This window comes from Glycine soja, chromosome 12 (assembly GCF_004193775.1).
Source record: "Glycine soja cultivar W05 chromosome 12, ASM419377v2, whole genome shotgun sequence".
NCBI lineage: Eukaryota > Viridiplantae > Streptophyta > Magnoliopsida > Fabales > Fabaceae > Glycine > Glycine soja.
The window spans coordinates 4,426,233-4,452,376 of NC_041013.1; the positions used below are offsets into that span (position 1 = coordinate 4,426,233).

Consider the following 26,144-nt stretch of genomic DNA (forward strand, 5'->3'; position numbering starts at 1 on the left):
ATAAAGGGTTCATCCTTTTAATCAATAGAAACCATTTCATATCCTTCAATTGCAGTTAATCTTCTGGCTAGGGAGTTATCTGGCTTCTCAGGGTCCTTCAAAACTTCAACATCTCCTACAAAAACACGCAGATGAGAATACATTAATTAATAAGCTCCAGATGGAAAAGCACAATCATCAGTCAACCTTAATCTCCATCTTGTGTGGAACTCAAAGAATAACAAGAACAAAATGGAGCAATATTTTAATATTTTTAAACTGCCAGTCAATTAGCAATCTTTTTGTTTTTTGCAAGGGGGTGATCACAACTCATACCATCCATAAGCTTCAACGCAATAACAAAATAAAAAAAATTGAAATAATACTCAACCACTGCACATGATAAGCATGAAGTTTGTCACACCACTGAAGGGCAGCTAATTTATAGTTTTATACATAACATTTGCTAAAACCAACCATGGCTCTGAACTAGAACTTTACCGTGTTTAAGATATGTCACAGACTCACAGGTAAGAACCAGTTCTGAATTTCAACTACGAAACTGATGAATGCTGGAAAATAAAAGAATTTTTATCTCTTTACAAAGAGTCAAATTCATAGTTAATATTAACACAATCCTACCAAGTTTAATAGTCAAATTTATGATGGAGTTCATGTTGTTACAACAAAAAAATACAGTCAGTCACAAACTCTAGACTCATTTATCATATATTTGCCCAACCATTTAAGAGAAATCATTTGAATAGAAATAGTCACTGACACTAATGTCCATGGGCCACTTATTGACAAGAATCCATTATCTGAACTCGAAATGGGATGTGAACATTTTAGTGTTCATCACAGGTTCAAGTGACTGACTATAGAGTGGCCACCCACAATCGTAGGGTCTGCCGAGAGTTGATGCACGAAATCCATTTTTTGTACTGTGAGCGAGAAGACTGTTTCTACAAGAACCTGACAACCAGGTTACGAGGAAGCTACACTTAATGTTACACCAAGGCTTACTGTTGGAAAGTTGCTCAAAATTGCGGTAGTTGTAAGGATTAAATTTTAAAAATGTAGAACATGGACACAGAATCACACACACATATAACTATGAGTAGTTATTCAGTCAATAAAATTCTTTTACCAAGAGTAGTTATGCAGTCACACACCCTAACAGAAGATGTTGTTGGGTGAGATTTCAAACTCAAAGGAACAAGATTTGGCTCATAAGAAAGCTTACAGTAATGTCCAGAAGCTAAAGGTGAAGGGTTCTGTTTAGTGCCCTGTTATGACTGCATTTGAGCATAACATTTTAGTTTTACTAACTACACAATTCAAACCGAATCGGTGACTGCATTTGGAAAAGGAGGTGCTCTTCTCTTGTTTCTCCAATGGATAGGCGTTTGATGTGAGCAATGAAGGATCAGTACTCACCAGATTGTGGCTCACATTTTCTACACAATTCAGGACAACCATCTATGCTCAAATCTTCAGGGGCAATGAGGTGATACATGCCACTTGGCAGACATAACAGCAGAGGAAATTCAACAATATTAAGCATCTCAAGATGAGTCATTGTTGTCAGCCACTCGGGAAGTATCTTAAGACTATGACAATTTATAATTAACAATGTCTGCAAAGTGTCAGCGGCTCCAAGAATCCACTGAGGCAATGTCTGTTGCCTTGGACAATGCTCAAGATGCAGGACTTTCATCCTCAATCTTTGGATTGCACTTTCACAATTCAATGGCAGATTTAGCATCTTGCAGTGTCTTCCATACAGAACCTCAAGTTTAGGGAGAAGAGGCAAGGACTCTAGGCTCCCACGTGATTGAACAAGCAAAACCTCAAGGGAAGTGAGTTATGCTCGTCTAAACAAAACCTTCAAATTGTCACAATACTCAAAAGTTAAAGTGTAAACATTGCTCAAGCTTTGCAAAATCTTCCACTGACAGAACAGATTGTTTTGTGGTTATATGCAAGTGTGGATGACTGATTAACATCCCTAATCCTTTAGGCATTTTTCAAGCTGCACACATCCTCTAAGTGACAAAAACAGCAAGTCGACGTCTTGTTTGTAAGGCGTCTTGTGTAACATTCATGATTTTTGACTTCTCAGTAGCTCTCACACCATGACACTTCACGCAATGACATTTCATACAATATCCTTACTGGTCAGAATTCTTCACCTTTTAGAACGCTCGGTAGGTAGTCTCTTTTTCGAGAATTCAAAAATCAGCTTTGTCTTGTTCCAGGATCAATGACTGATTTTCCACAAACCAACACAAGACTTTTCAACATGTTTTGTCTTCACTCACACTTTTCGGAAAAATTCCTAAAAGGTCACTCATCCCATAATTACTCCAAGTCAAACATGCTTAACTATGAAATTCTTAAATGATAGACTACGGAAAAGTAGATGCATCTTATTGGTATAGGTATTAATTAATTCCTTTAAGTCATCATTAATTGCACAGTCTCATACCTATACAACCTTTGAATCCCTCTCATTATGGTGTGATTAGATCAGAATGTTACATCTTAAATGGTGTGCCAATAGTTACATGTGTTGTTAAATTTAACACCAATTCACGAAAATCATCTATATTTTTTTTACATCTTTCATCTCATCATGTTCACTGTAAGAGCATAAAAATTAAAAATGATTTTATTCATATAAAATTAAACACTATAAAAATACCGTTTTGTCACATACTATATAAGAAACCTATCAATAAAAAAGAAAAAAAAACATCTCATTACTGGATGTTTGACATGGTCAACCTCTTTAGAATTTGTTTGAGCATGATTTTTATTGTTGTAAATATTTTGAATCAGTTGTTGAACTATTTGTAGTTTTGTGACTTTTTTTGGGATTTACTTCACCCCAAAACTTCACTGAAATGAATGAATATAAAATCTTATTAGTTACGGTTAAGAAAAAAATTAAAAATGTAAAAAGATCATTATAATGTATAATATAAAAACATAGGAATTTACCTCAAAGTTGTTGATAATTTAAGCACTAGAGTTAGAGTTTGATTTGGAAGACCCAAACCTCTTTACTTGATCCTCTTTAATTTAATGTGTTATAAACAAAACTAGAGTATTAATCATGAGTTATTTAAGTTTTGTTAGTTATGAGTAAATTTTAAAGTTCAATTTTACTCAAATAACATAACACATTGCATATAGTTTTAAAATATCAATTAAAGGTTTACTTTGTTAAAATAAAATATATAAAATCATATATATATATATATATATATGCACATAACTAATCTGAAGCAATTAAAATTTCAAAATGAAAAAAATGAAAGGTATGACTTTTAAAAGAAAAAAAATACTGAATTTATAAGTAACTCAAAATAATAAACTTAAATTTAAAGAAAAAACACATTGGATCAGTTTATATTTGAGAACAGAAAGAACAAAGTTTAATATAAAAAAGTAAAATTGAGCATAGGTGACAACTTTTTTAAAATTATATACATGTATAAATTAAAAAATATTGTTTTTAAGATATAAATAAAAAAGGAAAATATCATAAAGAAAAATAATTAATTTAAAAAATATTTATTAGAGCACTTTGCGTATTAGAAAATGATAAATAAAAAATTGTCTTAATTTCAAGAAGTGTGGATAAAAAAATGAGTATTTTTTTTTTATTACGCTGGAATTTTACCAATTACCATAAACGTCTGTGAAGTGATAATCTATAGTCTCAACAGAGGATCCAAGAAATCAATTCCACCTTTGCAAGCATCATGTTAATGCAGGTCATTAACCATAAATTGACTTAAACGATTGTGAGTGTGTGATCCAGGTAAGTTTCACTTAAACGTTCTTTTTCACTCAACTGACTAAAGAGAACAGATATCAACGATTGTTCCCTAGAAAGACAAATTGGCAAGAAGTGAACACTCAGTCGAGGCACTAGGTCTTCATAAAATGAAAATATCTGAAACTATTATTTCTAACAATGCAGCCTTTTTTTCTATCATCCTCGACTATTAACAAAAATGACCAAAACTCGGTCAATTTTACAGCCAAATATGAATAGAACAAAGGGCAGAGGAGTCCTTGCTAGAACTTAGCATACAATAATGTCGAACTCAAGCTTTAACACAGACCGCTTCCAATTTCTGCTTGGGAAGAGCTAGCCAATTGCCTAGCATGCAGAGGACATCCACATAACACCATCATCCCATTGCAACAATTTAAAAATCATATTTTTTATTATTCAATCTGTGCTTCAAGGAAAATCCACAAGAAGAAACTAAGGCATGCGTAAAGCAAACTAGTTAGTGTTTCTCGGGACAAATGTTTCAGGCTTTGTGACTCTTTGCCATCTCATCAACATCAAGTTCCACTTCCAGCACTGGTGTATCCTTTCGCATGCCGAAATAACTGGTGAAGGGGTAAAATATATCAACAATCAATTCAAAAGAGCATCCCCATTTTTTGTGCATGATAATTTAGTTAGCCCAAGAAATTTAGTTCACCTGTTTTGTACCCGGCCATGGTCTACAGCACTTCGCAGGCAATATATGACTCTGCCTACAATGTCTGTCATCTGAACTGGACCAAATGTTCGGCTATCCTTCGCTTCCTGCCATTTGGGTTGGGAGCATTAAACAATGAATTGTTCCTAGTGTTCTACAAGCAATTGAGGAGGGAAAAGCATAGCAAAAATATTACAGAAGATTTACTAGCCTTTGTGGAAACATTCACTTTGAAGTTTAAAGATAATTGGTTACTTACAAGATTCCAAAGCTGTAAGAAGGTGTCAAGGAATACGGAGCAAATATATGAGGTTCTAATTAATTATATCCTCAGTTCTCACTTAACCATACAGTGCTACATAGAAAGTAATCAAATATTGAAAGTCTCACACTAAAAATCATTAGAGGGTGATTTCTTTTTCTTCTTTTAGAGGTGTTTTTTTGTTTTTCCTTCAGGTTACAACCACGGTTATTGTTTAGGAATGAGCAATTTTGGTTTTTTTTTTTTTTTTTTTTTTTTTTGTACCCCATTGCCCAGAGGCTCTTCGCTATGCGAAGGTATGGGGGAGGGATGTTGTACGCAGCCTTACCCTTGCATATGCAAAGAGGCTGTTTCCGGATTCGAACCCATGACCAACAAGTCACCAAGGCACAACTTTACCGCTGTTTCCGGATCCAGTCAATAATGTCAGATTTGTTGACAAAAGTGTAAGTATTGGCTTACACTCCACTAAGTCAACAACAAACAACAGAAGTCTTATCTCAGTAGGTGAAGTCACCTCTACTAACTCATCATATAAAATTATTTTAACCAATCAATCTATTGAGAATCTATTTATCATTTTTCTGTCACAATCTAGTTATCAAATTAATCTTACACACTAATTTCAGAAAATTTAAATGACTAAGAGTATGTGATCAACTTGAATACTTGCATATCAATGATAACTCATTGCTTGATAAATGATGTTTTAATCTAAAACTTTTACTATGACATTAATACAATAATAGTGTTCAACTTGTGGCAGAGGTGCATAATGATCCACCTAGGGATAGAAAAGTTAGGCAGCTTTTACCTTGGCTTTCAATTTTTCATTTTCAGCCACTACCCAGCATTGATCCTTCTCGAGAACAAAGGCTTCATCCTTTTCATCAGTAGAAACCATTTCATAGCCTTCAACTGCAGTTAATCTTCTGAGTAGGTAGTTATCTGGCTTCTCAGGGTCCTTCACAACCACAACATCTCCTACAAAAACACGCCTGTCAAAGAACCCAGACTATCAATAACAAAAAATGGAGATGATAATACACTAATTAATAAGCTCCAGATGGAAAGGTCAATCATCAGTCAATCTCCAACTTTTGTGGAACTCAAAGAATAACAAAAACAAATGGAGGAAGACCTAATTTCAACATCTTTTAAACTGCCAGTCAGTTGTCAATCTTTTTTGTTTTTCGGAAGAGGGTGATCACAAGTCACAACTCATACCATCCATAAGCTTCAACGTAATAACAAAATAAAAAAAATTGAAATAATACTCAACCACTGCACATGATGAGCATGAAGTTTCTCACACCACTGAAGGGCAGCTAATTTATAGTTTTATACATAACATTTGCCAAAACCAACCATGGCTCTGAACTAGAATTTTACCATATTTAAGATATGTCACAGACTCACAGGTAAGAACCAGTTCTGAATTTCAACTACAAAACTGATGAACGCTGGAAAATAAAAGAATTTTAATATCTTTACAAAGAGTCAAATACAATCCTACCAACTTAAATAGTCAAATTTATGAAGTTCATGTTACAACAAAAAAATACAGTCAGTCACAAACTCTAGACTCATTTATCATATATTTGCCCAACCATTTAAGAGAAATCATTTGAACAGAAACAGTCTCTGACACTAATCTGCATGGGCCACTTATTTACAAGAAACCATTATCTGAACTCAAAATGGGATCTGAACATTTTAGCATTCCTCACAGCGTTCAAGTTACTGACTAGAGTGGCCCCACCCACAATTGTAGGGTCTATGGAGAGTTGATGCACGAAATCCATTTTTTATACTGTGAGCGAGAAGACTATTTTCACAAGAACCTGACAACCAGGTTTACAAGGAAGCTACACTTAATGTTGCACCAAGGCTCATTGTTGGAAAGCTGCTCTTAATTGTGGTAGTTGTAAGTATGAAAATTATGAGAATTTTACTCTTGATAGCGCCAAGGATTAAATTTTAAAATGTAGAACATGGACACAGCATCTCACACACATAACTATGAGAATTATAATATCTTTGTTAACATTTATGGGTAGTTGTAAGTATGTATATATGAACACTTAGTATTGTAACTATTCAACGTGAATGAAAATTTTTCTGCAAATATCTCTCTTTCTACAATCATCATATGTATTATATGTGCCAAAATTAAATGAAGAAGTTGGGGCAAATGAGAATGGTACAAACCAAAATTAGTCCTACCTCATTTTCATTTTTTTATTATTAAAAACTGCTTAAAGATCAAAACAGACTCAACCTCTATATATATTTTCCCTTTCAATGATTAAATATCTATGTCTATGCCATTCTGCTATTTTGGATGGCTATGGCACCAAAATGATGTGCTATTTAATGTTGTCAAGATAAAGTGGGTAGACTTAAATTGTGTTACACAGATGTTCAATAGTGACAATGGGTAAACTATAATTTAACAAGAAAAAAGTTTTTCAAGAGTTCACTACGACAAATATATGATGGGCCAGATGTAAAAAAAGTGGGATCTATCTCAACAGACATTGAAAAGAAAATAAGTGACTGAAAGAGTTTGTAAGCAAGGGTTGCCCAGCTATCCAAGAAGATACAGCACGGCGAGAGTATAAAAAAGAAATATAAAGCAAATAGAAGCTTTTATGTAAAGCATGTATATTGAATCTCTAGCTTTAGAAGGCCCATACCAAACAACTAACAATAACAGTCAATAGATTTGCACAAAAGGAGTGTGTGAAATTACGTTGGGTCTACAACTGGTAATTTCCGAACAAGAGTTACTGCTTTTCCATCAATAGTAGGGGCCATCTCCTCTCCTTTATTCCAGTGCAAGTACGTCAGCTTTCCTTGAAAGAAGTTTTTCCAAACAACATCACGTACCTCTCTGTCTGTAATTTGACCTCCTTTGTAGTTCTGTTCACATTAAACATTGAATAATAAAAATCATTTCAAAGGAGGGGATTTGTAAGTGCTAACAATGTGATAAACAGCTACAGAAAACAGGAAAACCTTGCACTGGCACAGTTGTTGAAATTAAACTACAAGGAAAAATATTCCTATAAATGTCATTGTTTAGGATGAAATGATTAACAACCAATAGATTAGCCTTTTCAAGATAAAAGCGTAATCTTGGAAATCACATGCCCTCCAACAATTATGAACAATAACCAATGTAAGGCAAAAAAATAAATAAAACAAAAGGTGTTTGAAAGATTATGATTTCTTCTTATCCAAGGCACTTTAGACATACAGTTAAACTTAGGACCTGTTGGATAAACTTCTCATAAGCACTAATAGGAGAAGAAAATAGGAAGGAAAAATTAGCTTATGCATCAACTAATTTGTAGAAGCTCTCTCATATTTGCTTCCCTAAAAACTTATTTTTAACTTATGCATGAGCTAAATTTAGCTTATGAGGAAGCTTATTTCATTTTTCCTTCCTCATAAGTTTATCCAAACAACCACTTGTTCACTTTGTTGTAACAAATAAAAGTTAAATTTCTCGCTTAAATATTTCAGCCACCATTCTATTGCTACGAGAAAACCAAATATGATTTATTTCAAACTACACAGCTCCTGATTTGAGGACAAGCAATTTTTTTTCCATTCATTAACCTTTTTTCCCCAGATCTATTTAACATACAAGCTAGAGTGCCTTTTGACAAAGAATTCAACAAGGTCTCATGTTGAGTAAGAACTTTTGAATGAACTAAGAGCAAAGATCTCATTGTAAATAAACAAGACAAGTTATTAGAACAATTATCAGAAGGATCTCACCTTAGACCCAAATTACAGAACTTTCTCATCATCATTACCATGCTGAACACTTAAACAGAAAAATAAACAGTTTTAAATGTACTTGCAATCATTAATTCCACTAACAATCACAAAAAAACATCGTTCTTGGAACGTACTCGTCTGTTCCAAATGAGAAATTCTATCACCACACCCACACAGACTCACATTCATTTACAAGTGATGATCTCCATAACAACACAAAGAAACAACCTCTTAGCGTTATCTTGCCCATAATATCATGGAGATACTATTAATCCCACATATCATGCAACCAGCTGTACATATCTTATATTTAGGGATACATAGCATAAGTTTAGGAGTAAATATCATAAATTGAGGAAACTAATTTTGGAATGTTAGAGCTGTTTGTAAACTACCTGTATATATATCAGATTGAGAATCAATAAGAGGCATCACATTTCATTCCAAATCTTTTCTGTTACAAACAGTTCCAAAATCCTCTAACACGACCATCGAGCATGATCTGCCACTAGACTTAAAACATTAAAAACCAGAACCTAAATGAAAACATTACGAACACACTATGCAGAACACCATAGCATTTGACAGCCAAGAAAATTTCAATTTCACTTCTAATCTCTTTCCCTCTTCATAAAATCCAGATATTCCCACAAATGAAATTTCTCCACCAAATAATAAACAAGGGTAACAACAAGCACACCGCTTTCTATTTTTCTTTTATTAAGAAGGAATCGCGCAAATTAAAAGTAAGAAAACTTTACAACAAATATAAATGACTACCATTGACAATTATCAGGAAGAATAAAATTATAATAAAAAACCAACCCATAAATAGTTGAATTTAAAGAAGAAAAAAGGGTGAGAGAGTAGAGGAAGGGAAGAAGAACCTTCCAGCTGAGGGAGAAGGAGTATTCGAGCTTGTGGGCAATGTAGCGAAACCATGTTGATAGCGAAACCATTGCAAGGTGCAGCAGACACTGTTGTGTTTGTGTGAAGCAATACCCACCCTTTCTCCCCTTTTCTCCTCTAAACCCCAGAATTTTTCTCTCGTTATTTCTTATTACGCTTTTGCATATGAAAACAACTTCTGGTGGTCAGAAAAAGAAAAAAAAAATTGTTACAAATTGATTGACACATTAATGACAGCGATAAAAAAAATGAAAATCAAACAATAATTGAAGGACCTAGATCGATCAACATTTAATTGAAGAATTAAAAATAAAAACCATGAATAATTTAGAGATTAAAAATATATTTTATCTTATAAGAAATATATTTATTTTAGTTTAATATATAATGTTATTTTTTATGCACCATAGTAGAACAAAGAATTTTGATTATTTAACACATGAAAAATGTTAGAAATATTAAGTTGTAAAAAAGTTGAAATATACATAAAAATTACACTTTGGTGAGAAGCAATTAAGTGGAAAAAAATAAAGAATAATCTTAAAAGAAAAATATAAATAATTGACAAATATTATGTGATTAATTAAATTAATTATTTTTTTAAAAGATATGAGTTACTAATTCTTATATATAAAAATGAAGATAAATTTAAATTCACATTATCTACTAATTATAACAATTTTATTATGTACTAATTAACTTACTTGTATATATTTTATATTTTAAATTTACGTAATATATAATAATAATATAAATTATATTAAGATAATTAATTTTTAAAAAATATTTTAGTAAATTATATATTATTTTGCTTCCGTTGCTATCGTTCATAAAAAATATACATAATAAAAAATTCTCTTTATAACTCAATTAATTTTCTTATATTATTCTCTTTGTCTTATATAATAGTGCAAATCAAAGACACCCTAATTGATTTGGAATCAATCCCATGAAACCATGCAAAATGATCATAGAATTAAAATCCCACTCCCCCCATACCGTGAAAAAAAAGAGTACGAAAAATAGACATAGTTATTTCAAGCTTGTTCCTTGTTTGCTAAATGGTAGTAGAAAGCTAGTTTATAGTTTTTGTGGCTAATATGGATGGGTTGGTTTGAGTTAAGCGTGTAAGAAACTCAAAGAAGGAGTGTGTGTCGTTGGTGTTTCTGGGTTTAGGAACAAAGAAAGGCGTATTAACATAATGTGTTTGTGTTGAAAGAATAATGAATTAGAAATAAGAGAGTTGTGAAGTGTGTGCGCGAATCAGCTAAACCTCCTAAACCAAATCTACTTTTTATATGTAATAAAAAAAACTACAATCACTGACATCTAAGCCACAGAATGGAGTCAAATTAATTTAATTTAAAACAACATAACATTTTTCAACTAAAACTAAAACTGCATTTGCCGGCACAACAAAAACCAATACTAATTATTGAAGAGAAACTCTAACTTTAATTAAAAGTTTACACCAGTCATCAAAAGAATATAAAAGTTGCACTTAAATTTTATCTTTTGATTAAAAAAGGAGCTATAAAAATGAACGTTAAAAACACAGTATGTTTAAAAGAACTTTAAGGAGTGATTTGATTGTAGGAAAATAATTGAATTTTTTTAAAAAAATAATGTAAATTTCACACCTCTTTTTCTCTAGTTTAATACAAATATTTTTTCACATTTATCTTCCATTCTTTTCTCTTCAACATAATCAAACCTATCCTAAATACTTTTACTAACATTTTATAGCACTCATTTCTTGCCTATGTCGCGTGGTTCTTTTCCCTTTTTAGACATGATTGAATAAAAACATATTTAACGATGACTTACATATTTTTTTTTTTCTGAAAGTAAAATATCTCAAACAAAATTCACGCGACTAAATTTCGACAAAGTAGATTTTGTTCCTCCCGTCAAAGTTCTTTCCATTCAAAAGACTAGGAAATTGAACTTCTTGTTAAAAATACTTGAGAAACATGGTAATGACTTATTAAACATTCATCAATATCACAGAATAAAAGGATGTGGAAACTTGCAAGAAAAATTATACTCTTGAAAGGGGGAAACAAAGTCAATAACCATACATGATTAAAAGAAAAAGAAGAAAAACTGGCCTCGTCTAAACAAGAACAGACCTCCACATGCCATCATTTTGTACAGTCAGGTCAACTTATAAACTACCTCACCATTTTATAATCTTTACACCATAAAAAGGCTTGTATAGTCATTTCATTTTATCTCCTCTGCAGGGGGCATCAGGTGCATTAAAACATCTGATGAGCCTCATTTCTCGCTTAAATTCTTTGTATAAACTTAAAGCTACAAAATGTACAGTTTTGCAGTACAACCGAACACTTTATTTCCAATTCGCTACATAACCTCTTGATCTGGGAGAGAAAGAGGAAGAAGAAGCGGCACACTAGCCTCAGTTAGCTGTACAAGATTATTTTCTAAGCACCTAAGCAGGTTGAGGAGGAGCCTGAGCCGCAATTCTCCTTTCTGCAATAAATTACATGACCGGTTCATAAAATATATATCATAAATAACTTCACATATGATAACCATAAGCTTGAAATTAAATGTGCATATCATAATGACACAATTAGAAGCAGCAGAATGGCTTGGTTTCCATGCATGTATCTCGTGTAATGCATTTATCATGTAGGAGCATGCTATCAATGAAATTGCTCCTAATGCACACATGGATGGTGAAAAATAAAAATGTGTCAGAATACAAATTTAGGAATGACACGGAACATGTACCTCCAGCTGCAACAAGTTTTTCTACACGAGAGACAATGTGCTTTCCATAGGTGTACTTTTTCAATGCATTCAAATGAACCTTAATTCGGGAAAGAATCAGCTCGCGCTGTTGATCATCACAAGTTTCCAGCACCTTTTGTACAACGTAATTTGCAAATTGATCTTTCATCATCGCCTGTATATAAGGAATCTGATTTATCATTTCGAGAAACTGGGGAGGAGGGAAGGGCCTCTTTAAACAAGTGGCAAACCAAGATCTATTTTTTACAGGTTGTGAAAGTTAACTAAAGCATTCACAACACTGGCAAATAACATTTCTATCGATCAAAGTTCAAGACTGGAAATATGAAAATTGTTCTGTTCAATCACATGAAGATGTTGGACGAAAATAAATACTATAGATGTTGTAAGTTGAGTTCATGCGATCGCATTGGGAATCATGAAGATCATTACTGATCATTTATGATGGTATTGAACCTAAAAGTAGGCTACAGTGGGCCTAACAACGAATATTAACATTGCCTTCTAATTTGTCTCAAATAAAAGAGAGGGAGAGGCATATATTAGGAAGAGAAACTTCAACAAACCTGAAGAGGTTCGTTTTCATCTGTGGTGCCAAGCATCTGACTCACTAGTAATTGGCGTTCAGAAGGACCTCCAAAGGTCAAACATTTCTCCACAACATTGGAGGCAAACTTCTGTTGACTCATTTGCACTATCTTGTCTGCTAATTCCTTTATTATAGAAGAACGCTCATGAGGCTTCCCATGTTCCAGCACATGCTGTTATCAAGGAGAGAAGAAACCAAAAGCAAGAGATCAAGCCACATGTACAGCAAACAATTTCACATTTAGGAGGTAAAGGATATTAGGGAAGTAGAGAGTTGGGACCAAAAGCCTGTATCACATGTGAGAGAGAACCAACCTTGGATGGCATGTTAAAAGCAAAAAGCAAATAGGGCAAGAGGCTATAATAACAGTTTATTAAAAATAAAGAATTATAAATACTAACAATTGTCACTTAAGCATTACATGTATTCCAAAGACATTAACAATAAATTCAGTTGAAAATCATAAACAAGAAAAGTAAGTTTCTAGTTGAAAGGTTTCATGATATCAGGTATTGATAAGGACATTACATCTAAAGATTAGATGCAGGCCAAAGGAAAAGACATTCATATTTTATTGTCAATTAACAAATTTGCAGCAAAAAAAAAACTTCAATATAAAGGAGAGTAACTTCAAAAAACATTGCTAGCAGGCTTGCAGCTGCAGAAAATCCTTCTGAAGTAAAACAAAAAAATGTGAGAACCATAAAAGCATGCTTCCAGCTCTATGACAATAAGAAAGAAGCCCAAATAATGCAGTCAGAAAAAATTATAAACCTGAACAACGTAGTTGCCATACTGATCCTGAGCTAACATGCTAACTGCTCCTAAAATTTCATCCATAACTTTCTGTTGTGTTGTAGGGTCTTTGCAGTGTTCCAGCACTCGCTGTCGCGTAGAACGTATTTTATATGACAAATGATCTAAGGTACATTATAAGAGTAACATAAGCAGTGAAGAGAACTTACCTGTATCACCCGGCAACCATATGGATGGGTTGAGAGTGTCACAACTTGATCAAAAAATGTTGACACAATAAAGTGGATTGCATCTTCAGGGACACATTCAATACACTTCTGAATGACATGATTACCATTCTGATCACGTACACAGCGCATAACATTACCATCAAGCTCTTGAACCATCTCTATCTTCTGATCCAGATCAACAACTTCGATGGCCTAAAGAGGAATACATAATGGAAAGAAAAAAAGAAAAATGATAAGACATTCAGAAAATTACAGAGTCAAATATTATACATATCAGCTAATGCCACCAGCACCTTATATTGTCCATACCTTCTGGATGACACGGCAACCATACATTTGAAGGCTAAGTGTCAGAACATGGCCAAGAAGTTTGTTGGCTAATTCTCTTCTCTGGGATGCAAGTCCATGCTCAAAAAACTGCAATATACCATTACAGCATTACCAACTATTGCTCACGCAAGATTCATGAAAGAAAATAATAAATTGAAAGAGTAATGATTACCTTTTGAACCACATAATTACCAAAGACATCAGTCATCAAAGCAAGGGCATGTGGCATGATTTCCAGATAAACCATGTTTTTTTCTTCTGTAGTAGCTGTTTCAAGCTTTTGTTGAATAAATCGACTCCCGTATTGATCCGCACTGCCAATGATAATAAAATAATCAAATTTGATTCTTCAGTGTGGCAGCATAAAATGAACAATAGCAAAAAATATACCTGAATTCAACAACATGACCAGCAATTTCAGACAGCTCAAAACACTTCGTTTTATTGCTTTTAAACTCTTCCAACAGAGAAGAAGCAAAACTTTCATCAATGTTCTCATTATCTACATGCCAAGGTCCCATGACCCCAGCTAAATTCCTCATTCCAGAAGCAAAATGCATATTCAGTTCATTGTGCCTAACAGGACTTCCAGATCCAACTGGAGAAGTGGACACAACAGAGTTTGCCATAGGACTTCCTGGGTAAGACAACCCAGCACCATATGCAGGATTTCCATAATAACCATGAGGAGTGAAGCTGCCTGATTTACCACCCGGCGGTACATTGTATTGGGATTTCTGAGGTGAGAGGACAGACCCAAGATAAGCTTTCTGGAGCTCAAGCAAATTCATGTATGAATTGCCCAAGTAGTTCCTGTCCACAGAGGGGTCATTGAGAGCAGCAAGTTGTGCTGCAGCAAACTCAGATGTCCTCAGGTACTGAAGATACATGGGATCGACAAAAGGAGCCTGAAGAGCACTGCCTTGAATTTGATTTCCCATCCTACCAAGATTATGCACTTCAGATGGAGCAGCAGTTCCAGAAGCCAAACCACATCCAAGAATTCTCGAGTCCATTCCAGGGGCAGCCATTGCTGATGCCGCAGCAACATTTTGAAACAAGGGTGGCAGATTACCAGTGCCTAGTTGGTTAGTCATCAAGGATGCCAATGCTGGATTTCCAGCATAGCCACTCATACCATAGTTAGTAAATGATGAATTTGTACCATCTAAAGGCTGGTACTGAGGTGGCATACTTCCTCCTCCACTAAAATGGGAGGTAGGCGATCCTTTGAAGTATGAGTTATTGGAAGGAACAGTAGACTTTTGTAGCTCAACCTGCCTATCCAAGGATGGATTGTTGAGACCTGATCCACTCCTGCTGCTCTTACTTGAATTTTGCAAGTGTGCTGATTCAGATTTCTTTAAATAAGCCTGTTGCTTCCCATGATCCTGACCACCTTGCCTACCAAAAAGATATCTCTGATGACTATCTACATCTGATTCAACTTGTGATGGGAAATGGTTTTCACCATCTAACACATCATCTGCTGACAAGTTCATCACTGATAATGCAGCCACAAGATCTGCTGACTCATTGATGCCAGATGAAACACCATTAAATGCATCTGGATTGGCAATAGCTCTCTTGTCAGAAGCAATGGCTCTGCCGCCACCAATGGGAGTGATGCAGGGACTGGGAGCCCTAGCAATAAGTTGTGGATCAGGAGTAGTGCTTCTTGACAAGGAAGATCCTACTGCAGCAGCATAAGAATATGAAGCTGGTAAGCCAACATTTTGGGCTGCAGATGATCCTTGAACATTTGATCCTGACCTTAGTGCATCAGTGGGAGTGGACTCATGACGTACATGAGCCAACTCTGGTTCAGCAGAACTAATGATATCATTTTCATCAAATGCATTACGACTGGCTGGGCGAGAAGGAAGGCGTGTGATAGAGGTATTATGCCCCAAATCATCCTGCACAATTACTGGTTGTAAATGATGGGCAGAAAGAAAAGGATACGAAAATAAAGGAACCTAAGGAAAAGATCAAAGCAAATATATGCTAAATTCACTACAGAAATGTCAAGAATTGATAGTAGCAAGAAAAATAAATATTGCTACAAGAAAAATTTCAAAATGCAAAGACAAACAAATAATAGTCTGAAGATACGATATATTCAAAGATATAGCAAAAAAACACAGATTGCAAGATCAAAATCAACATTTACTCCGCTTCTAGATTGTGAGGTATATAAAATTCTTCAAAACAGTGTAAAGCCAATCTATATGTGTTCAGGTTTGATTGAAATTGAGTGAGAAAATGTAACTGGTGCAGAAGCATGAACTGAATCCTGGAATGAATTTCTTGGACAAATCATGAACCAAATTCTGATTTTAAGATATAAAATGAATGACACACTGTATTCTGACTACAACTTTGAATATGTAGTGAACTGTGAAGAGCGTTGTATCTGAGTTAATTTGGTTGAACAGATCCTGTATTAATTCATCTATAACAGAAACAAAAAGTAGTTACAAAATCTGTTAGCTGAACTAATAGACTGATGGGCATGAATCCTTCGCAGTGGAAAAATTCCCTGCAGTGGATACAGTGAAAAATCTAACCGTCTCTTCTATTAAAATGCTATATTTATTATATTATATAGAAAAAATTAAATATTTTAATGGCTATGATGTCATCCAGTAATCAATTGGCTGGAGAATGGAGAGTATCACAACCCCAGACTGCCACATGCTACAGTTGACAATATAGTACTACAGTATACAGTAAAGGATGCCCAATGTATGCACTACAGTATGATAATAGTATACAAATGTACTGTATGTATACTCTAATATTATAAAATTAAACACAAATGGGGTTTGAAAAGCTATAATGTGCCTAAAAGATTTTATGGTGAATGCAACAAATCAACTAGATGTAACTAAACAATCAGTACACAAATTATAGAGCCAGTATGAAATTAGAAGGATACTGTCAGAAGTATAGGAAAAATTAAAAATAAAAAATTCTGATGAACTCACAAAATTGTCATCATTAAGCATTTCATGAAACAAAACTTTCCTCAAGAAGAATTACAATCATTAATCAAAACCTTGGAACAATGCCACACATCAGAACAAAAAATTAATACTTAGCAAAAAATAAAACGCCCAAAGAACATATGCAACCTCACAACATATGCATCAATTAGTCATAGGTCACAGATGAAATGAAAACACAAAAATGCTATATCACACAATCCAGGAAAGATAGAAACCGATGCAGCATTGAGTTGATTAACCAATCAATGGAAGAAGAAGCAAGCCACCTGAAAAAATTCTGCAAAGCTCTTCTGTTTGCTCAGCCCTAGTCCAGGCAAACCAATCAGTCCATCACCACCCCACTCGGCCGAACCTCTTGTTTTTTCATTATCCACCTCACTCTCTAGTTTCCTCATGTTAAAACCTGGTGGGGTAGCAAAAAGCAATCTTCCAGCATTATCATCAGTCCTGTTCACTTTCCTCCTATCTCCAATTCCACCTAGAGCAGAAGCTCCACCTTTAAGTCTTTGTTGAAATCTCCAATCCTCCTTTGACAGCAAAGGAGGTGGCAGCCTAGGATTCAAATTCACATTGGAGTAGTAGTATGAAAGATACGCTGGATCAGACCTAAGCTCTTCCTCAGAAGCAATCCCATTCACATCCTTCGCTCCTCGAAACTCCAAAAAGGCAGCAGGAGCACCAGTAGCAGGACCACCACCACCACCACCAGCAAACAACCCTCCAACGGCACTCAAAGAACCCTCCACAGTTGGAGGCGCCGATCCACTCCTAAAAATATTAAGCTCTCGCTCACGATCATCAGGCTCTTGTCTGCGTTGCTCACGAAGTAACATCCCTATCTCTTTCTCCAATTCATCACCAAAAGAACCCTCGTTACTCCCAAGCATAGGTCTTCTTCCCAATTCAGACAACATTTTTCAAAATCTCAATTTGATCACCACCCACTAATCATCAACCTCATATAGCAGAAACTGATTACTACCCACCACCAGAAATCAAACCCTAATCCAGAAAACAACACAAAAACTCAAACTTTTCCCATCCCAGAGCGTAAACAGCCACACCCCATATTAGCAACTTCAGAAAATTCTAACTTGCAGTTACTGGAAGAAGAAAAAAAGAAGAAAAAAGATTAAGCTTTTCTCTTAAAAACTGCACAAGTCACTTCTGAAGCCGAGACAAAACCACCCCAAGAATCAAACTAAAGACAAGATTGTGAAATTCAGTCTAAGTTCCCCAGAATCGGTTTCCATAATTATAGACAAGAAATTCCTACCCAGAGGATAATATATACACAAGAACAAAATTAAAGTTGGAAAGAACAGCCAGAGAAAGAAGAAACAGTAAGTGAGTGATGAATGGTGCACTGAGATAAAATAAAAAAAGAAAAAAAAACATTAAGAGAAATCAATCCGGCGGCGATTGGTTCTTACAAGAACCCTTAGGGTTTTGTTCCATTTGGAGAAGATTAAATACAGACGATGATAAGAAGCAAAGCGAAATCAATCTATTTTTTTTTTCTCTTTTTTAAGTTATACTATCAAAGTTTCCATTTTTATTTATGAATCTCAGAAATATCCATAATATTTGATGTATTTCCTAAACATTAGGGATAATTGACTAAGTGATAACCGACTGATGCTATTACCATAGAAAGAGAAAAAAAATGGAGTTTTATTTTCTTTTTTAACCATGTTCCAAAACAAGAAGCTGTCACCGACTGACACCTCGGTGTATTAGATTTGCTGGAAAAGTAAAATGGGCCAAAAGTACAGTAAATACCGCACCAGTTACCCCTCTTTCTTCAGTTTAGTTAAGCTCTTCTGCTGTGTTATTATCAACGGTATGGTAATTTTAATTTTCACATTTTATTATTTTTGTAACTTTTCTTAGTAACTTCCCTCTTTTTATATGGCTACTTGCAACACTGGTCATGTCAAATTTGTGCCTCTTCTTTCTTACATTACATGGAATGGAACTAGGTTAGTAGTTAGTACTGCTTCGTCCAGTTATTGTTAGTTTTTTTTTGGTACATTGTTTGATTTTTTTTTTACATAGTTATTGTTAGTTTATTAGAGGCTTTTGCTATTCAGTTTTATTTTACAAAATACTCAATTGATGTAGAAATACTGTGTCCTGTAACCGAGTGTACATCAAAACAGAAGTTACTGATTAAAGTAGCCTTTACTTTACTTAATTTGATTTGATCTTATTTTTTAGTTTTACGTATGTTATTACACACTGATTGATTTAGAGTTATGGTATTTTGGTTTATTATTTTAAAAATTACTCCTGTAAAATGGTTATGAAGAATTTTTTTTAGAATTAGATAAAAAAAATATTAATATTAGAGATGGAAAAAATTAAAAGAATCTGTTTGGTAAAATTATTTGAGAATATGTTTTAAAAGTATATAAAAATAGAAAATTCAATTGATTGTATTTTAACTTTGTTTTTATAATTTTAAGAAACCAAACAAAATAAATTAGATCTATTATTTTTTGAAATAGTAAGAATAAATCTAAACTCATTCATATTAAAAAATTGTAAATAAATTGTTTAAAAATAAATACAAGATAATATTTAAGATACATATAATTATGATTTAATTAATAAAATAAGGTTTATTATCATGCTTCCTTGTTTCTAGAATTTAATTTATAAAATTAAATATATACCATTATTACTAAATAAGCACCTCTTTGGCATATTTTTCTTCTCTTAGCAACAGCAATCACAATTCTAAAGAGATAATCACATGCACAGATGCAAACAATGGTTTATTATCAATAGTAACAAACCCTAAACCTACGATACAATATCATCAATTCACTGTGTTGCGCTTGGCTTTGCTATGCTCTATCATTTGTCCGCCCATAACATATAAGTCATGCACAACATCTTCTCTCTAAAATTAAAATAGTGAAGGTAATTAAAAATAGAAAGAATTTAATATGCAGTACAAATAACTTTTTTTACACAGGTATCTCAAGTATCTAGAAGAAATTCACTCTATTATCACACTATCCTGTTTATTTATATTATGTGGTTGTGATGTTTAATAGTTGTATGAAAAGTTATACTGACAAACCATATAAATAACGTTAAATAAAAATAACTTATAAGTGTTTCCATTTTTAAATTCTAAATATAATTTAATTGAAAATAATTTTTAATAAGAAGCTACAATAATCTAATTAGTTTGTCTTTTATTTTTAAATAAAATGTTTTGAAACAATTATTGAACGAGACTACAATCATCAAAGTGAAAGTCTTCTTTTCATTTTCTCTCTTAGTGTTCAACTCTTGTTTTTATTCACATTGCCTCTAATACCATGTTAGCATAAATGGTGTTATTGTTTGAAAAGCCAATTGGAGAGATTTCCCCATACATGATTCACAAACAAAAGACATTTTATTTAAAAATGTAAATCAACTACTCAGAGTTCACATTGTTGCTATACATGATTTATATTCTTTTTTTATACATGGATCAATCTTGAATGCAACAAAATAAAAGAAGAATCGTAACCAACACATTTACAAACTTGGTGTGACAAAACATTGAGATAGACAAAAGGTTGTCAAATACATACAATCCGTCTCTAAGCTTGTGTTGCAAAAGGATCTGTTTGGTAGGTTAACATTTGAGAATGGCAATGGTAAGCATAATTAAAACTAGCCATTAATTTTTACAGAATTGATAAATGTTTAATAGGTTTTTACATAGACCGGGAACATGTAGAGATTATTCAACACTGAAGGGAATGGGGATTGAGGTTAGAATTTTTGAAATGCAAACATGTTTGACAAGAATACCTGAGTTGCCCAATTAAACAAATTATTCACCATTGTACTGAGACTTTGTGTAAAGGTTGACTAATTCTGAAGTCATATGATTGGAAGCCCTAGAATTGGGGTACCAAGCAAGATCAACAATTGTTGATGGGGTAGACATTAAGGCTTGCAAATTGGTTGAATCAAGGCTTGCTAGTTGCCATGAGAGCCTGTTGCTGCTGAAAACTAGGTTGGTTGCTTTGACCAACCAAGGGATGAGGAAGATTATTGATGAACCTATCTATGATAGCAGTCCCAAGCAATGTGACAATTTATAAAATTTTCAATAAATCTGCCAATACGACATATGTGTTATGCAACCATAAAAGGAGAACCAATTACAGTTAGGGAATCCAGGATATTTTTTATCCATAACAGAAATTTTGAGGTTGATACTTGATTCTATACACCTTTCAATTTAGGTTTTTAACTGATTAACTTTTGCTTTGGTTTGAGAAATAAAAAACTTTTCAAGCTTGGTCCAAACTAGATGAGAGAATTCACACAACCATCCTGGTGGCAAAGGACTTTTATGTTGAAAGGGAAAGGAAGATTCATCAAATGTGATATTCCTAAAAATAAGTAATTTACCATTTGGTGTCGGGCAGAGGAAACCATTGTATTGTGAGCTATAAACCAAGGAATGTACATTTTTGTGGTGTCAATTCTAGCTTGTGGGTGTTGTATGGTTGAGTGTAAGGGTAACAAGCACAGCCAAAGCATTTGAGACTGGAGTAGCCAAGCTTGTTGTGAAACAAGACTTCAAGTGGAAATTTAAGATGATTCAAGTATAGGAAGTTGATTGATTATAAAGGTTGTTGTATCAAATGCTTTAGCTCAATTTTTTAAGGCCGGGCAAGGATCATTGGCTATAAGGGAAATACTAGTTTCTGTTATGTGCGAATGTTTCCTTTTAGCATATCTATTTTGTTGGTGAGCATATGGGCAATATAGCCTGTGAATTATGCCATTGGAAGTGAGATAGAACCTATGGAGAGATATTCTATAGCATTATTAGTTTGAAAGTGTTTTAAATTGGCACCAATTGGAGTTCAAACATGGTGTTAATTTTCAAAAAGGAAGTAAAGACTTATGACTTATTGTGTAATAAATAAAGCCGAGTGTCTTGAATAAGTATCAATAAATACAATTTAATCTTTTGGCACACGAGGGTCGCATAGGGGATAATTCCTCAAAATTTATGTAATTTTAATTTTCATATTATATTCTTAGATTTTTTTTTTATAGATTTGTTTGGATACAAGTCATGAGTATTTTTCAAAGTTTCTCTATTGATAAAAAAAAAAATTCAATAGAAAAACTCTCAAAAATATTATAACCTTATATTCAAACAAATTTTAACTACTTATATATTATTTCTAATGCTATGCATGCCAGATTTGTACCCTCTTCCTCTTATCTTATAGATTTCCCAAGATTTAATATATATATACCTCTTTGATTTTTTTTTTTCTCTATTATGCTATTGATGTGCAATAGTTCAATTTCTATTTAAAATTCACAAAATCAAGGCTAGCTTAGGGAATCAATTTATTGACTTGCAAGGATCTACTTTTGTTAACTTGGTAGTAACTACTAACTACAACCTGTTGACCTTTTACTAACGTAGTTAAATATGGTCATAAATGAGGTCATGTGGAAAGAAGGAAAAAGTGCCATCAATTTGGAACACAACATACTTGTCAAGAATAAAGTCAGCATAGAACCAAGTCTAAATCAAAGCGTGCAGGTTAGTTAAGGACGAGTTATCATCTTTTGTTCTGGTTTAGCAATGTTGAATTACACTTTGCCAACACATGCACGTTATTAGATTAGCATATGAAATTGGAGGAGAGGAAGCTTTCTTTTACAATATCTAAACAAAACAATGAAAATGATGAAAAATAACAAAAAGATAAATTTGATGAATTACGTACAATATCTCTCCTTTACTTTACAAATTAAATTTATGCAATTATATATGCGATGGAAATAATTTTTTGTTTTAACTTTATATTTTTTTTCACGTGTATCCTTCTTTTAAAGATAATTATGTTCAAGATATTATTAAATATGAACTACTTTTCAGAAGATATTTAAATCTTAATTCACTACACTGGAGAATCAATCTCCTCTAGTAGGCCAAATACAGTTGATTAATTTTAACTGTTTATATTATTATACAGTACAAAATCATAGAAAAATTGTCATTTCATCAAATATATAAGAAACTGTAAGTCTGTAACTGTGACTTATATATATATATATATATATATATATATATATATAAAGAAACTGTGATAAATTTAAATTAATTTCATCAAATATCATATAATTTTTTTATAACACTAGTAATAATAGAGAGCTAACAACATATTTTTTGTAAGTTGTAACACTGACCTACTCTTTATTATTGGTTTACCATTTCAATTCCATGCAACCAAAATTCAAAATAAAAAATGTAAGCAACACTTGGATATGTCATATGTAGGATAGTAGAGTGCTAAGGCACACCACCCAACTTTTTTAAGGTTCGTGTCATGCATGTCATAAAATAAAACTAGAAATTAGAAACTGCATCCCAAGGACGAAATAACATCTCTAAAAAATCGCTTTCAAATATGTAGGATAGGGAAGTTTGAGTGTGTAAATAAGATAGTCATAACCATAAACTGAGCCACTAGCCATTAAATTAACACAAAGAAGCTCCTAATATTAGAAAAGTCGTAACAAAACAATGTTGCCGCGCTATTATAGATTTTGTCGTTCTGTTCAAATATACAATTCTTAACTATATATCATCATTGATTTTCCAAAGCAAAAACTTCAATACTCAGTAATAAGATTCCAACCAAAAGTATTGGATACCATGCATTTGCTTTCACAGGGGAACTTATCCAACATTCATGCATAAGACTTCAAACAAACTAATATAGCAACGTGTTTGGTTTGGCATTATCAAGGAGTATAAGCGCGTAAAGCTGAAGCAGAAAGAAGTAGCTTCTGTGTATTTGATATGAAATTGAAAGTTACCACATGTATGTGAGGCAGAAGCAAACATACACTTGACCATATCCGCAAGTCAAACACATTTGTCAAAGTTATATAAAAGAGAAAGGTTTTCTAGATATTCAAAATGATTAAAGCATGCACATTGTTGTACCAAATTGTTCATTGAACAAATTCATCAAATAAGCAAGCATCACACTTACAAAAACTAACTTCAAGTTCATTCCTATACAAGTCCAATTCTTATGTATCGTTCAAATATTAAAACACAAATTAAGCTTGGTAAGGTAACTATGTAATAAATATTGTGCAGAGCTTGACCCGTGCTAATTAAATCCTTCCCACAAGATCTATACCAAAAGTTGGTCACTGTTTTTCATTTATTTTTACATATTTGAATTCACAAATTGAATTTCGTTATCCTTTTTCATCAAAACTAGGTTCTCATCATGATAAAGACCCAATATAGTCTACTAATACTAATTGCAATCTCAAACCATTAGTAATCAGGTAATGAAAAAACCAAGCGAAAATTCTAACTCTCTAAGAGCAATGATAACGACTAATTATGAGTATATTTTAAAATTAAATTCTATAAGAATTTGTAATTTTTCTCTCCTAATTTTTCTTTTATAAGTAAATAATTGTTAAATTAACAATATTTAAATTTTTGTGCAAAGAATATTAAAAGCAAAGAATTTATGATGTTTAGTGAATAAAATAAAGTCCAAAAAACAGGATAATTCAGGAAAGTAAGACTAATTAAAGAAAAAAGACTAATTAAGAAAATCATGACTAATTAAGAAAAGTAGAACTAATTTAAAAAAAATAGATTAATGAAGAAAAGCAGACTAATTAAGGAAAGGAGAACTAATTAAGGAAATCAGATTAATTCAAAAGTTCGTTAATCTACACCTATAAAAGAAAAAAAGAAAAAGGAAAATAAACAAAAAATTCAAGAGAATGCAATTCCTTATAAAAAGCAAAGGCTAAAAAAAGAGAAGTAAACATTATTCCTTCCCTTCATTTCCTTTCTTATTTTTTCTCCTTTACTAAATATTCTCCTCTTGCAATTGTAAAGTTTCTATGACAATGAGAGACTAAATCCCCTTTGTTGGGAACTTGACAGCCAACTACTATTGATTTATCTTCCTATCTATTTACGAATATTATATTTGCATTATCTTTTCATGTGCTTAATATTATTATTTGTGGCTTGATCTCCCATTTGCATGATAAGTTTTAGAGATAGCATTGGAAAACGTTATTTTCTAATAGAACTGAAAAATGATATCTAAATAAAGTCATCACTATGAATGTGTTGATATTTGCTTAGCTTGTTATACATCTTTATTCTTAATGTAATGTACTATTTTAGCTCTGCAAAGGGATTTAGAAGAGAAAATAGATAAATTAAGTTCTTTCATGCGGGAGACCAAAGTTCGAGTATATTGGTAGATGCAAGTGTAAATTTGAATAATTATAAATAGAGAAAAATCATTAACATCATATCAAAGAATAGTTTTTGTAGGCTAAGTTTCCAGCATTCTCATCTTCTGAATTTTCTTCTATACTAATATTGAATTTTCTTATTTTTTCTATCTTTGCTTAATTTAAATTTTTGTTTAATTTTTCCTCTTATTTGATTTAATTTTCTGCCAATTTAAATTACTATTTTTTACAATCTTTCAAAATCTTTTTCTTAATCAAATATTCATCTTCATAAATACAAATAAAGTCTTTGTGAAGATTGAAACTCCCGTTTTAACTTTACTACTTATGACGAATCGTACTATAAAAGTAAAGAGGATATAGATTGTAAAATAATAGCCTTATAGTGATCAATCTTGGGTAGATATGCATTACTCCTATATAAATATGGCTTTCTTTATTTTTTTTTTAAATCAAATATGGTTATCTCTATCATAGTATTTATGTAATTGAAAAGTTTTCAAAAACTATGAATTGAAATTATCTCATTAGATTATGCTTCTCAATTCACCAAAAAGAACTATTTAGTGAGAATAGAGTTTTTAACCACATATGCAAAGTCATTTGGAAAAAAAGTTAGTACATTAACTTTTGTTGATTCTAATTTTTAGTCTTTTTTTAAATTTTTTGTCAGTATTTTTAATTCTTTAAAAAAAC

The 26,144-nt window shown here is 32.7% G+C and overlaps 2 protein-coding genes across 3 annotated transcripts; both read right to left on the minus strand.

Moving 5' to 3' along the window:
• Window positions 1–3,849: 3,849 nt before the first annotated feature.
• Window positions 3,850–9,604, minus strand: LOC114379659. Its single transcript, XM_028338351.1, has 5 exons — window positions 9,432–9,604; window positions 7,508–7,677; window positions 5,567–5,750; window positions 4,491–4,597; window positions 3,850–4,395 (listed from the first exon to the last, which is right to left on the minus strand). The coding sequence occupies exons 1-5, from the start codon at window positions 9,501–9,503 to the stop codon at window positions 4,314–4,316; spliced, it is 615 nt and encodes a 204-aa protein (XP_028194152.1). The 5' UTR covers window positions 9,504–9,604; the 3' UTR covers window positions 3,850–4,313.
• A 1,869-nt stretch (window positions 9,605–11,473) lies between these two features.
• LOC114379657 (pumilio homolog 2-like) lies at window positions 11,474–18,767 on the minus strand. 2 transcript variants are annotated; one of them, XM_028338349.1, is made up of 10 exons: window positions 18,584–18,767; window positions 17,417–18,253; window positions 14,530–16,058; window positions 14,312–14,453; window positions 14,119–14,226; window positions 13,789–14,001; window positions 13,598–13,708; window positions 12,801–12,995; window positions 12,214–12,388; window positions 11,474–11,949 (listed from the first exon to the last, which is right to left on the minus strand). In XM_028338349.1, exons 2-10 carry the CDS (start codon window positions 18,062–18,064, stop codon window positions 11,909–11,911), a joined length of 3,162 nt encoding a protein of 1,053 aa, XP_028194150.1. In that variant the 5' UTR covers window positions 18,065–18,253; window positions 18,584–18,767; the 3' UTR covers window positions 11,474–11,908. The 2 variants fall into 2 exon arrangements, with proteins under 2 accessions (XP_028194150.1, XP_028194149.1); XM_028338348.1 differs by having other exon boundaries at window positions 17,417–18,767.
• Between the last annotated feature and the right edge of the window lie 7,377 nt (window positions 18,768–26,144).